Genomic DNA, 13,058 nt, shown 5'->3' with positions numbered 1-13,058 from the left:
AAGAATATTTGTTATTCATTATAATTTTCGATGCAGTATTAATTTTACGCTCTTTCTTATATTCTCAATTTTATATTGATTTTCACGGTTCATCGACCAATCAATTTGATCGATGAGACGCGATAGATCAACAAGAATGAATGAGGATATATGTTCAAGTATCAAAGAAGATTCAAATTCTCAAAAGAAAGAAAGTTGAATATATGGAGAGAGAGATGGAAAGAAGATTGGTGGGAATCCACTATCTTACAAAAACAAGCACCTTCTATATGCGCACTAAAATGAAATTGCATATAATGCCATATTGTGAATCACTACAAAATCAACACACCTCATTCTAATGTGGGTCCATTCATATTCTTCTCCCATAACTAAGCCAACACAACTCCTCAACTCACTCAAACCCCATCATTGCCATCACTAAAATTACTTCCCACTCTTTCTTTCTTTCTTCACCAACATGTCTCATTCACACTATTCTTTGCTCTAAAAGTTAAACCATGTGTTTTAATATTGGGCGTCAAAAATAAAACACTAGAGATAAAAAGAAAGTTCTAGTTTTTGTGATTGTAAAAGGAGCTATAGCTAGCTATATAGTGCAAAGTTCAAAGGTTTATTTGGATTTGGTGTCTAATGGGAAATTGTTGGTTTAGGGAATCATCAGATTATAGAGTCTCATCCAATGCAAAACCAGGTTGGTTTCACAAAAACTAAACAAAAAAGTTACTTTTTGTTCTTCTCTATTTTGAAGCATTTTTGGTGTATTTTGTTAGAGCTTTGTTTAGAAACTATGTTTCTCTCCTTCTGTTTTTTTTTTTTTTTTTCTTTTCTAGAAACATATATGTATATTATTTATTTATTTATTTTTATTTTTCATTTTCCTTTTTTCTCTTCAATATATTGTACTACTAACTTTGATGGATATTCATATTATTGATAAGGCTTTCACTTGTTTTCTAGTTATTAAATCATTTGAATCTAATGGAATATACAAACTCATGGATGATTTTAATTTCAATTATTGATTACAAATATCAAATTTATTTTTCTAATTTTAATAAATTAAAATAAAAAAAAAACATTTTTGCGAAACAAACAAGGTGAGATATACCTCAAATCAATGGAAAAAAAGAACTAAAAATAGAAATCTGCATATAAGAGTTAGATGTTGTTTTTAAATGTTTGAAACTTTTCTAAAGTTGCTTCAACATAGGAGCTGTTAGCTAGCATGAAGTAATCACTTTTTTTTCTTATGTCTGCTTCAAAAGTTTGTCGGCATGTAGTTGTTTTATTCTTAAATCTTAAGTATAATATAATAACTTTTTTAATAAAAAATGGTGGTAGGTTTCAAAAATGTAATTGGTTGCTTCGCATTTAAACTATGTTCTCATCATCACACCTTTTGTAGCATATTTTTACATTTTTAATTCTTTGAAAAATGGGGGTAGGTTTCAAAAATATAATTGGTTGCTGTCGTATTTTAATAGTGATAAATGTATGTTATATTTAATTACGGTTAATTGAGACAATCATTTTATGAGGTAGTATTTAGTCACGGTTTAACTGTGACAAAGATGCTAAATGGTTGGCCAGTCGGTAAAAAATTGAGATTGGAGAATGTACTTTTCTTATATAGAGCAAGTTAACAAACAAGTGGATGGTGAGATTGGTCTCCTGAATTAGTCATAATGTGAATGCATAGTTCTTAAAGGGATGTGTTAGAATTTTTGCTTGTTTTTTAGAATAAATGGATAGAAATTTACATGTGAATATGTAAGATTTGTTCTTATTAGTTTCTCATTTTGGTTGATGAAAAGAACAAAACCAGGTAGCAGTGAAAGAAAGATATGAACATGATGATTGTAAGTTACCATCAAATCCTAAAGAAGTTGAAGATCTCCGACGCGATTCAGCTGCAAATCATTTGATTGCATTCACTTACGATGAACTAAAGATAATAACCGGACATTTTAGACCAGATCGTGTGTTGGGTGGTGGCGGATTTGGAAGTGTTTATAAAGGCTTTATTTCTGAGGAGTTAAGAGAAGGCCTTCCTTCAATTCCTGTGGCTGTTAAGGTTCATGATGGAGACAATAGTCATCAAGGTCATAGAGAATGGCTGGTATATTGTATACATTAATTTTCTCTCACTTTATGTAACACAAAAAAATTTAGAATTTTAGATTAATTTTGATTTGTTTGGTTTGTTTGTTTGTTTGTAGGCAGAAGTGATATTTTTGGGGGAATGTTCACATCCAAATTTAGTGAAATTAATTGGATACTGCTGTGAAAATGAACATAGGGTGCTAGTTTATGAGTACATGGCCAGAGGAAGTGTGGAAAACAATTTGTTCTCAAGTAAGTACTACTATATACCATCCTACTCTTTTCTTGATATTGAAAATTATGTAGTATTTATTTTTTGATACCAGACAGAGTGATAATGACTAATAGAAAGTCACACACATGGTGAGTATCTGGGTTCGAATTCTGATGTTAACGTACAGCCTAGCAATATCAGTTTCTGCATTTTGAAATAAATTTGCGAAAATATGTATCTTTTATGATTATGGATTAGGGAATTTAAACAATGACTAGGAAAATGTAATTTTTGTCTCCGACAATATTGACACTAATAAAAGAGAATATACATAAAGTGACTTTGGTACATTTTGTCTGTTGGTGTAAATCTAAGCAATTGGGTAATGTTTCTGGTGGATCCTACAATGTAATCAATCATTGTAATTATATGATTAAGAATATGTTCTCTATAATAACACTATTAAGTTCTAAACAGTAGAGAATCCAAATTATCCCAAGTACATTACTATGTTTGGCATTAAGGAAGCTAAAAAAAGGGATTCTTTACTTTGTAAAAAGTTTACTATTTTCATTTTTTTTAAATATAAAATTTTCAATTTACCTGTTTGTTTTTGTGTGTATAATATCCAATGTGAATGTTATTTGTATAATGCAGAAATTTTGCTTCCTTTGCCATGGTCCATAAGAATGAAGATTGCATTTGGTGCTGCCAAAGGACTTGCATTTCTTCATGAAGCAGAAAAACCGGTCATCTATCGTGATTTCAAAACATCAAATATTTTACTGGATCTGGTCAGCACACTTAAAGATTATTGAAACCATGCTATATTGCTATTTCTTTTGATGACTTTATATATTTATGTAACCATATCTTCATAAATAGGACTATAATGCAAAACTTTCTGACTTTGGCCTTGCTAAAGATGGACCAGTTGGAGACAAGTCTCATGTTTCTACTAGAATTATGGGAACATATGGATATGCTGCACCAGAATACATTATGACAGGTAAACTAACTTTCGTAACACCGACACCTCAGAACAAAGTAGTCTTCAATATCTGACACGTGTCAATATCCAACACAGACACATGTAATTACATTTAATTTATTCAGTTTTAAAGTTATTACTAATATTGACGTGTCAGTGTCATTATCGTAGTTGTCTCAGTGCTTGATATTGTTGTTTATTGTGTAGGTCATTTGACTCCTAGAAGTGATGTTTATAGTTTTGGTGTTGTTCTTCTTGAGCTTTTGACTGGAAGAAAATCTTTAGACAAACTAAGACCAGCTAGAGAGCAAAACCTAACAGAATGGGCTCTTCCTTTGCTCAAAGAAAAGAAGAAAGTGTTGAATATTATAGATCCAAGACTAGACGGTAACTATCCAGTAAAAGGAGCTCATAAGGCTGCAATGCTTGCATATCATTGTTTGAACAAGAATCCAAAAGCAAGGCCTCTAATGAGAGATATTGTTGATTCATTGGAGCCTTTGACAACATATAGTGAGGCCCCTATTGAAAAAACATTTACTATAATCACTGAGGTTGCTGAAACTGATGTTAAAAAGAAAGAAGCAAAATGACTTAAAAGTAGAGAGGGTATTGTTTTTAGGTTATATAAGTTTTCCTTCTCATGCTTATAAAAAGAAGGTTCGTCTTAACTTTGTAACAATTATGCAGACTCCAACAACGACATCGGGACATGACACTGGCGGTTGGATACTGTTAATGTCAAAAATATAGGACACCGACATTGTTACATATATGATAGGATTTGATATTCATTTATCTATCTATTATTTAAAATTTTAGAATATTTCATTTGAAATTAATGTTTTTAATTTTTTATTATAATATTGATTTAATATATGTTTAACCCTTTAAAAGTGAGATTTGTCTAAAAAAGATGTGTAAATGAGCGTTAAAGTAAAAAAATAATATTTTTGAAAAATATATTTTTAAGTGTCCAACATGTATATCAGACAATAATATTGAGTTCGTTCCATCTAGTGTCTAGAAGGAATTTTGAGAACATGTTCTCACACAATTTTTAGAGTGTATTAAATGACTTTTGTCACGAGAAGCAAACATCAAAGGATATAATTGTTTATTTACATATTGTAATAATTAAAAATAAAATTATAAGTCATTGTTATTCAACTCACATTGATTAAGCAAAATGAGTTGGGAGATTCCTTATGTCAATCTTCGATGTGTTAGGGGGCTAATGGAGAAATGTGAGAAAGAATGCTTAACCTACTATTTTCAAGTAGGGGTGGCAAACGGGCATGTCCGCCCTGTTTAAACCCGTCCCGCAAAAGCCCGCGAAAAAATGGGGCAGGGCGGACATATTTGATTGTGCGGGTCAAAAATCGTGCCCAGCCCCGCAAAAAAGTGAGGGCGTGGCGGGAAAAGTCCGCGGGCATTGAACCTTTTAGGCCTAAAAATAATAAAATTGTATGAAAAAGCTAATTCCCGCAAAAAAACGGGACGAGGTGGGGCGGACACATTAAAGGAAGCGGACCTAAAACCTTTCCCCGCCCCGCGTAAAAGTACGGGCAAAACATATTTTCCCCGCAGGCCGGACTCGTTTTGACACCCCCTACTTCCAAGACACAATGGGCCTCCTAGAGAGGTGGGAAAATCACATGAGTACAACTCTCTCCAGTGTGCATGGAAAGACGACAAACTCGAGGACATCATATGCCTTATGGAGCTTTATATATCTCGAAGTTGAATGAAGTCAAGTACTGATGTTTGGTTCGTCTTGCCATCATACTCTTCAATTGTTTTAAGTTGAAAACATCTTTGTATTGATTCTTCATTAATCTTATCAATAAATAGGAGATGGGTGATGTCCTTCTTCACTCTATTTTATCACTGTGCACGAAGGGACAAAGCTTCACTCCTTACTTTAAAATGATAGTGCTACCATAAGAGTTGCCTACTCGATATGTGAAACTTTGGGGTCTCCTATAGTCTTAAATTGCTTGAGATTTTTCTTATGTTGCTTGATTTGTGCTTATGATACACCAATTTGGTTCTCGGATGTTTGCAGGAGACGCTAGAGTTGTGAGGGGTCATGTCTCTTTGATCCTTCCTCCTCGCATACTCCTTATCGAATGAGAACATTGAGGGATAATGTGTCTTCTCATTTAAGACATGTTATGGGAATTTTGGTTCTAATGGTTGCATTTTCCTTCATGCCATGTCAGTTGTAAGTGTGATTTTTTTACCAATATGTCACACAATTGAAAATAATACACCAAAATGCCACACTTTGAAAAAATATAAAAAATGCCACACTTTGAAAAAAAATCCAAAATGCCACTTTCCCTTCATAGGTTCGTCCATTCATTGGGTGAACCAATGCTAAAACAATTTCCCTTCATAGGTTCGTCCATGCATTTGACGAACGCTTCAAAAATTGCAGAAAACTTGTTAAGTCGGTTAAACAAGATACCTGACTTAACAAGTGTAAATTTTAGGCTCTACATTTGTTCGACAAGGAAGAAGTTGGGACTAGAGGTGCTCATGCTAGGTTTAGTCTTTTGAAAAAGATTTATAAAGACCATTTGCAGGGAGCCTTGGATGTCGAAGGTGATGATATGCAGGTTGAGTACCACCGATAGTGTGCATTGAGGTGTTACCTCTTGTTCCTAGTTGACATGTCCATGTTTGTGGACAAAAATGCAACATATGTTGATGTGGTGTACTTTAAGTATTTCGTCAACCTGACTTCGATTCACGGATACAACTGGGGACCACTTGTTTGGTCTACCTGTACTCTAAGTTGGGCGAGAATTGTCTCAGGAAAACAAAACAGATGATAGGGAGGTGAACATTGTTTACGGTAATTTCTTTTTTCTAATATTTTCATAATTGATTTGTTACACTTGTTACTAATATTTCATTCAAACCATTTTTAGGGATGAATCATCTTTCACTTCCCTCGCATCACCGGGTGGGAAATTGCGCTTGCCTACGATGAAGATTGACCACGTGCGGCCGCATTTATTCCGTACAGGGGAATAGTGCAGTCGAATCATTCAGAATCTCTCTTGACCGTATAGTACCAGATGACATTTAATTCTGCCCTTACGTGGTCATCGCCACACACGTGAGTTTGAGGTCATTTTCGTATACTACGACTAACATGTGGATCATCTCTTAGTATCTCTATTTGCATGAGCGAGTGATGCATCAATTTGACCACGTGCAGATTATTCCAAGACCTTCCCATGAGCCCGTTGCTCCATGCATAAATGTGTATTTTAAATTTCAATATTAAATCAAATCAAATTAATATCAATAATAAGTCACTATTCACTTTAATAAATATTTCACATATTTCAATAAATAATACATACAATTATTTTTTAAAAAATTAATAATTTTTATTAGAATATCTAATAATAGTTAAAAAATAAAAGTTTAAAACTTCAATATAGAAATGTTTTAGTTTTGATTTCTTTATCATTAAAATAAAATTTCAACTAAATAAATTATATTTAAAAATAAAATCTATTTGATTATTTCAATTATCCATAAAATTATCAGCATACTAAGTTAGTGATACTTTATAATCATGGCATTTTTTATCTTCCTAAAAATATATTTATATACACGTGGCATAATAGTAGTGAATTGAATGGATGTGCCTTGAGAGCCACTTCAGCCACAACCTCTCATCTTCTTCTTTCTGCTCTCAACTATTCAATTCTATTCTATTCAATTCATAGAGCTTCAAAGAAATATCAAAGTTTTGAGCTTAAACAACCATGTCATTGTCTATATCTACTACCACCAGTGGTCACTACTCTGCACTTTCGTTGCCAATAAGAACAACCCAAATCAACTCTAAGCAAAACCCAGCTTATTTTCTTCCTACCACTAAGTTGTTTTCTTCAAGAAACCATTTTTCTTGTAGTTTTTCAAATACCCAGTTCTCAAAACCGTTCCTTTTTGTGGTTAAAGCTTCATCTGATGTTGGGTCAGAAGCACCCAAAGAAGGAGGAGAAGAGGAACCGTATGAAGAGTATGAGGTTGAGATTGACCAGCCTTATGGAATCAAATTTGTGAAAGGAAGGGATGGTGGAACTTACATTGATGCTATTGCTCCTGGTGGGTCAGCTGATAAAGCTGGAGTCTTCACTGTTGGTGATAAAGTTCTTGCCACCAGGTTTCTGCACTTCATCTTCAAAATAGTTATTTGAATTGAAGGCTTAGGGTTTGTTTGTTTGAATTGTGTTTTTTAAGCTTATCTATTTTTTGAATAAGACTGTTTGGAAGGGTTTATGGAAAACTATATATCACATTTTCAGAAAATGTTTTCAGCTGTTTTCGACTTGCTCTCCATGATAGCTTAAAAAGTAGCTAATTTTATGATAATCACTTATTTAAGTTGTTTATACAAATAGGGCCTTGTTTGGTCAAGGTTGAGCTTATGATTGTGGATTTTGATATTGAATTAATATTCTTGAGATGGAACACCTCTTTGAATATATATGACTTTAGTACTTTCAGATTAGTGATATCAAATCATGCTCAAAGCAGGTAATTAGAGGCCTAATTTTGTGAAGGTTGGCTTAAGGTTGTATGATAAAGAAATTGTTCTATGTGCATTAATTAGAGGCCTATAGTGTTTGACATATGACTGAATCAAAATGTTCAACATCTGCAGTGCTGTTTTTGGGACCGAGATTTGGCCAGCTGCAGAATATGGAAGAACAATGTACACAATTCGCCAAAGAATAGGCCCGTTACTCATGAGAATGCAGAAAAGATATGGTTCGTTTATTTTGTATGCATTTTCGCAATGTTTCCCTGATTCTGAATTAAACTCATGGATCCGTGAACCTTGGTTTCCATTTCTTCTCAGGAAAGATAGATACCGACGGTGAGTTCACTGATAAGGAGATCATCAGAGCTGAGAGGAACTCCGGTGTAGTCAGTAACAAACTCAGGGAAATTCAAGTAAGTTTTATCATATTTAAACTATGAAATTGTAATTCTTAAAATTTTCAAACCCTTTTTTATGTAAGATATTTTATTCTCTATTGAAATATGTCACTACTGTATATCCATGTGGGGTTACAATCGTTTTTATTCCTCAATCTTGTAAAAATTTCAGATGCAAAACTACCTAAAGAAAAAAGAATTGAAAGAGCGCCGGGAAACTGATTTGAGAGAAGGCTTACGTTTATACAAGTAAGGCTACAAAATTGTCATTATTGGGCATTTTATGAAATTTGGTTTGCAATCATGCAAACATACAAAAACCATAATGATGTGCAGGATTAAGTAAATATTTTCCTTTATTACTCAATTGCATATTAAAAAAAGAAACAAAGGATTGGTGACTTTGTTCTTGTAACGACAACATAGACATGACAAGATAGACATGACATTTTTATATGAACTTGTAATCTGTAACACATGATTTGAGGCAAAAAAAAAGCTTTAAATTCGAAGCATCCAATTTGCTAGGAGTATATCTAGATTAGAATAAAAAGAATTAATGGTATCTTCCTAATAATCCTAATGTTCATTACTTTCTTGTTTAAATGCTGAAGGACTGCTAAGTACGAGGAAGCATTAGAAAAATTTGAGTCAGTTTTGGGAACAAAGCCAGAGCCTGATGAAGCAGCAGTGGCAAGTTATAATGTTGCTTGTTGTTACTCTAAGCTAAACCAGGTATATATGTTTCTTCACTTTACACTACTCTGTAATTGGTTTTGGATCATTTTTTTGAGTGTCCAGTAATCCCTCTAATTCTGTAGATTAAATCCCTCAACAACATCTTTTCAATGATTAGTGTTATAACATGTCAAAAATAGTTGAGGAGTGCGGAGGACAAAGTAAGCCATTTAAAAAACCTATACAAATTTATATCCAATAAGTCCCACATTAGCTAGAACATCACACAAGCAAGTGTTTATAAATGTCTGACATACGAGTTAGTTCGCCGAGCTGAGTAGCGCCAGCTTGTGACCCATGTGGAGGCATCAAGGTGATGGAACATGGCTAAGGCTTAACAGGTTGGTCTGGTGGTTGCACCATGCTGGCCTGCCTGCTCCAAGTTGCGAGTTGACCCATGGGACTTATGCGAAGGCATGGGTGATGTGTGTCTTAGACAGGAGGGTACAGCGTGAGGCTGGTTTCACAGAGCAGCGACAGTGGAGGGATCACGGGCCGCTGCACCTCCAGTCCACAACACCTGGTGAGCCTAGCCCCTGAACCATTTCTTTTTGTGTGGTGCCATGTCACCCATCATTTAGGAATGAGCGCTAATGAGCCCTTGCAAGCAACAATATACTTCATTTAGCCCCTGAACCATTTCTTTTTGTGTGGTGCCATGTCACCCATCATTTAGGAATGAGCGCTAATGAGCCCTTGCAAGCAACAATATACTTCATTTAGCCCCTGAACCATTTCTTTTTGTGTGGTGCCATGTCACCCATCATTTAGGAATGAGCGCTAATGAGCCCTTGCAAGCAACAATATACTTCATTAATATTGATTACAGAGACTAAGAAAAGTTGTTTTTTTTAAATAAGGTCCTCCTGACATTCTATGTATTTAACCTAATCAATACATTAATCTAGTAACCAATTTTTCAAACAGATTCAAGCTGCACTTTCTACACTTGAAGAAGCTCTAAAGTCTGGTTTTGAAGACTTTAAGGTGATAACTATAAACTCTACAAGTTACAATATCATATTTGCTAAATAAGCTGCCTAATGCTGTTTTTGTTTAACAGAGAATCAGAACTGATCCTGACCTTGCAAATGCAAGGGCATCCCCGGAATTCGAACCATTGTTGAAAAGATTTGATGAATCATTTATCAATGAGAACGCCATCAATGCCATCAAATCAATTTTTGGAATATTTAATAAAAAATAACCCATCTGCGTAGACACAAGAAAACAATCGGTTTAACTCTAAGGAATTGATTGAGCAGTATGATTCCATGACATTTGATTTCGCCATGTATATTTTGTAGTTAATTATAGATCTCAATTTTTTTGTTGCCACCTTTGCATAATCTTGTTTTATGTACTAGTATATGATATATAAGAAACTTATGATCAATAAAATTGTCCATTTCAATCAATACTTTTAATAGCTTTTTCTGTCCTCTATTGTGTTATATGTTGTTTCTTTGGCTCACAGCTCAAGCCACTTTTATCTGGTCCCTCCAATTTGTCACTCGTAGCTTGAATAAAAAAAGAGTGTCCATGGTAATGTTACTTGGACATGGTTTGAGCATGTTAGATTCTTTTCCTTGTATTATATTTTGTTTATGCGATGCTTATTCATGTAATGCCACGGGACTGTAATTTCTTATTCCCTCTTTGAGCTTATGATTGTGGAGTTTGATATTGCATTAATATTTTTGAGAAGAATCACCTCTTTGAATATATATGACTTTAGTACTTGGAGATTAATGATATCATATCATGCTCAAATAATGCATTATAAGCTTTTCAAATAATCTATCTAGCTACTTAAATGACTTTTCACCTATAGTCATGACTTATGGCTAATAATCACGTTCATTGTAATGATGATTACTCTTAACATTTTGAATATGACTTTGATACACTTTGAGATTAGTGATATCATTTCATGCTCAAAGAAGGTAATTGGAGGCCTAATCAGTGAAGATTATATGCTCAGGTTATTGTACATTACATCAGGTGTCATTTTATATATATATGAACTTAAAAATTCTTTTTTGAAAAGTAAAACAGTATACTTTATGTTTGATCCATAATGTTTGAGATATGACCGAATCAAAATGATCAACATCCACTGTGCTGTATTGTTGGAAACAAAGGTTCATGTGTTGAGAAAAATTCAATAAGTGCAATAATTTATGATTTGAAGATTTGTGATAAAGATCATGGTCATAGAAGAACTCTCTTTGGTTATAAATATGTAATGCTCTTGCCTCTTGGTCATTACTGTTATCTTCATCCCCGCAGTTTGTATTTGTAGAAGCGTCAAAATTTGAAGAGCAAAAAAGTTACAAAATGGTCAAAAGGAAGCAGGTAAAAAAAGAGAGGAAATTATCAGCTTTTTACCAAGTGGTTATTGAGGCTGATAAAATAGTCATTTGGATGAAGATAATTCTATCGCCGTGGTGGTAACGAAAAGGTTTATCGAGTCCCGTTGAAGAAAAACGGGATGGTAGTGGCTGTGAAGCAACTGCAGAAATGGATATTTTAGGGAAAATCAGACATAGAATTATACTTAAACTTTATGCTTGTTTGTAAAGGAAGAACCAATCTTTTAGTTTTGAGTATATGCCATATGGTAATCTTTTTGAAGCTCTTCATAGAAATATAAAAGGTTGCATGGGATTGGAATAAGAGGTATAAATTGCATTGAGAGGTGCAAAAAGGATTTGCTATTTGCACCATGATTGTTCTCCACCTGTTATTCATAACAGCATCTTGCTTGATGAAGATTATGAGGCAAAATTTGCTGAATTTGGTGTTGCAAGGTTTGCTGAAAAGTCTCAGATGGGTTATAGCTTTTTTGCTGGCACACATGGTTATACTGCTCCAGGTATATGTTTTGATATTGCTTTCAACAAGAAATTTCAATACACTGTTTTTAGTTTCAAAAGTATCTCATGTTTTATTTACTCAATCATTATTTGTGACATTTTATTATAAGCATTTGCGGATTTCGAACCCGTGTAGTCAGGAAGTCTAATTAATATTGTCTAATTAATGATAAGATAGACATGCCAGAAACAAAACCTATTTTCCGAGTAGAGATCCACTCTATTTCCTAAAAAGAACTATTTTCCATATTAAATTGTAATACAGATTAGGACTAAAGAACTAATGGCATCTTACTGATAATCTTAATATCCATTAGTTTGCTAGATTAAATGCTGATGGAATGCTAAGTATGAGAAAGCAATTGAGAAATTTGATTCTGTTTTGGAAACAAAGCAGCTTCACAAGTTATAATGTTGCATGTTGATACTTTAAGCTAAACAAGGTATGCATTTCATTACTTCTTCATTGGTTTTGGATCATTTTGCTAAGTGTATAATTTTCTAAATAGATTTAATCCTTCAATATATGTTGTGTGTAATTCAGTCTCATAAATAATCACTCTATGCAATTTATACCTCTATCAGCAACAACATATTAGAGTGTTATAACATTTAAGAAAGCATGTTACAACTTAAATCTACACCATTTTGGATCATTTAAGTTCCACATTGGCTAGAAAATCACACAAGCAAGTGTTTAAAAATGTCTTGCATGCTAGTTGGTTCGCCGAGCTGAGTAGCGCCAGCTTGTGACCCATGTGGGGGCATTAAGGTGATGGAACATGGCTAAGGCTTAACAGGTTGGTCTGGTGGTTGCACTATGCTGGCCTGCCCACTCCAAGTTGCGAGTTGACCCACAGGACTTGTGCGAAGGCATGGGTCTTGTGTGTCTTAGACCGGAGGGTATAGCGTGAGGCTGGTTTCACAGAGCAGCGAACACTTCCTACTCTTGACAGTGGAGGGATCACGGGCTGCTGCACCTCCAGCCCACAACACCTGGTGAGCCTAGCCCCTTGAACCATCTCTTTTTGTGGGGTGGATTAGGGATTAATACATTTATTTATTTACTCAACAAACAATATGCTATTTTACTCAACAAACAATATCCTTGCAAACAATATCTGCAGACTTGCTATTATATCTGAATAAAATTTGAAGA

The 13,058-nt window shown here is 34.1% G+C and overlaps 2 protein-coding genes across 2 annotated transcripts; both read left to right on the top strand.

Annotated features, from left to right (window-relative positions):
• Nucleotides 1-323: 323 nt before the first annotated feature.
• LOC131603328 (probable serine/threonine-protein kinase PBL16) lies at nucleotides 324-4,179 on the top strand. The gene is made up of 6 exons (XM_058875623.1): nucleotides 324-694; nucleotides 1,818-2,122; nucleotides 2,223-2,358; nucleotides 2,978-3,114; nucleotides 3,206-3,329; nucleotides 3,519-4,179. Exons 1-6 carry the CDS (start codon nucleotides 634-636, stop codon nucleotides 3,902-3,904), a joined length of 1,149 nt encoding a protein of 382 aa, XP_058731606.1. The 5' UTR covers nucleotides 324-633; the 3' UTR covers nucleotides 3,905-4,179.
• Nucleotides 4,180-6,968: 2,789 nt separating this feature from the next.
• Nucleotides 6,969-10,438, top strand: LOC131603329 (protein MET1, chloroplastic). The gene is made up of 7 exons (XM_058875624.1): nucleotides 6,969-7,503; nucleotides 8,005-8,111; nucleotides 8,203-8,297; nucleotides 8,455-8,531; nucleotides 8,897-9,017; nucleotides 9,948-10,007; nucleotides 10,084-10,438. Exons 1-7 carry the CDS (start codon nucleotides 7,103-7,105, stop codon nucleotides 10,225-10,227), a joined length of 1,005 nt encoding a protein of 334 aa, XP_058731607.1. The 5' UTR covers nucleotides 6,969-7,102; the 3' UTR covers nucleotides 10,228-10,438.
• Nucleotides 10,439-13,058: the final 2,620 nt, after the last annotated feature.

Source organism: Vicia villosa, linkage group LG5, assembly GCF_029867415.1.
Source record: "Vicia villosa cultivar HV-30 ecotype Madison, WI linkage group LG5, Vvil1.0, whole genome shotgun sequence".
In the NCBI taxonomy this organism is placed as follows: domain Eukaryota; kingdom Viridiplantae; phylum Streptophyta; class Magnoliopsida; order Fabales; family Fabaceae; genus Vicia; species Vicia villosa.
The sequence above is the reverse complement of the archived record's forward strand: the minus strand, read 5'-3'. Positions and strand labels throughout refer to the sequence as shown.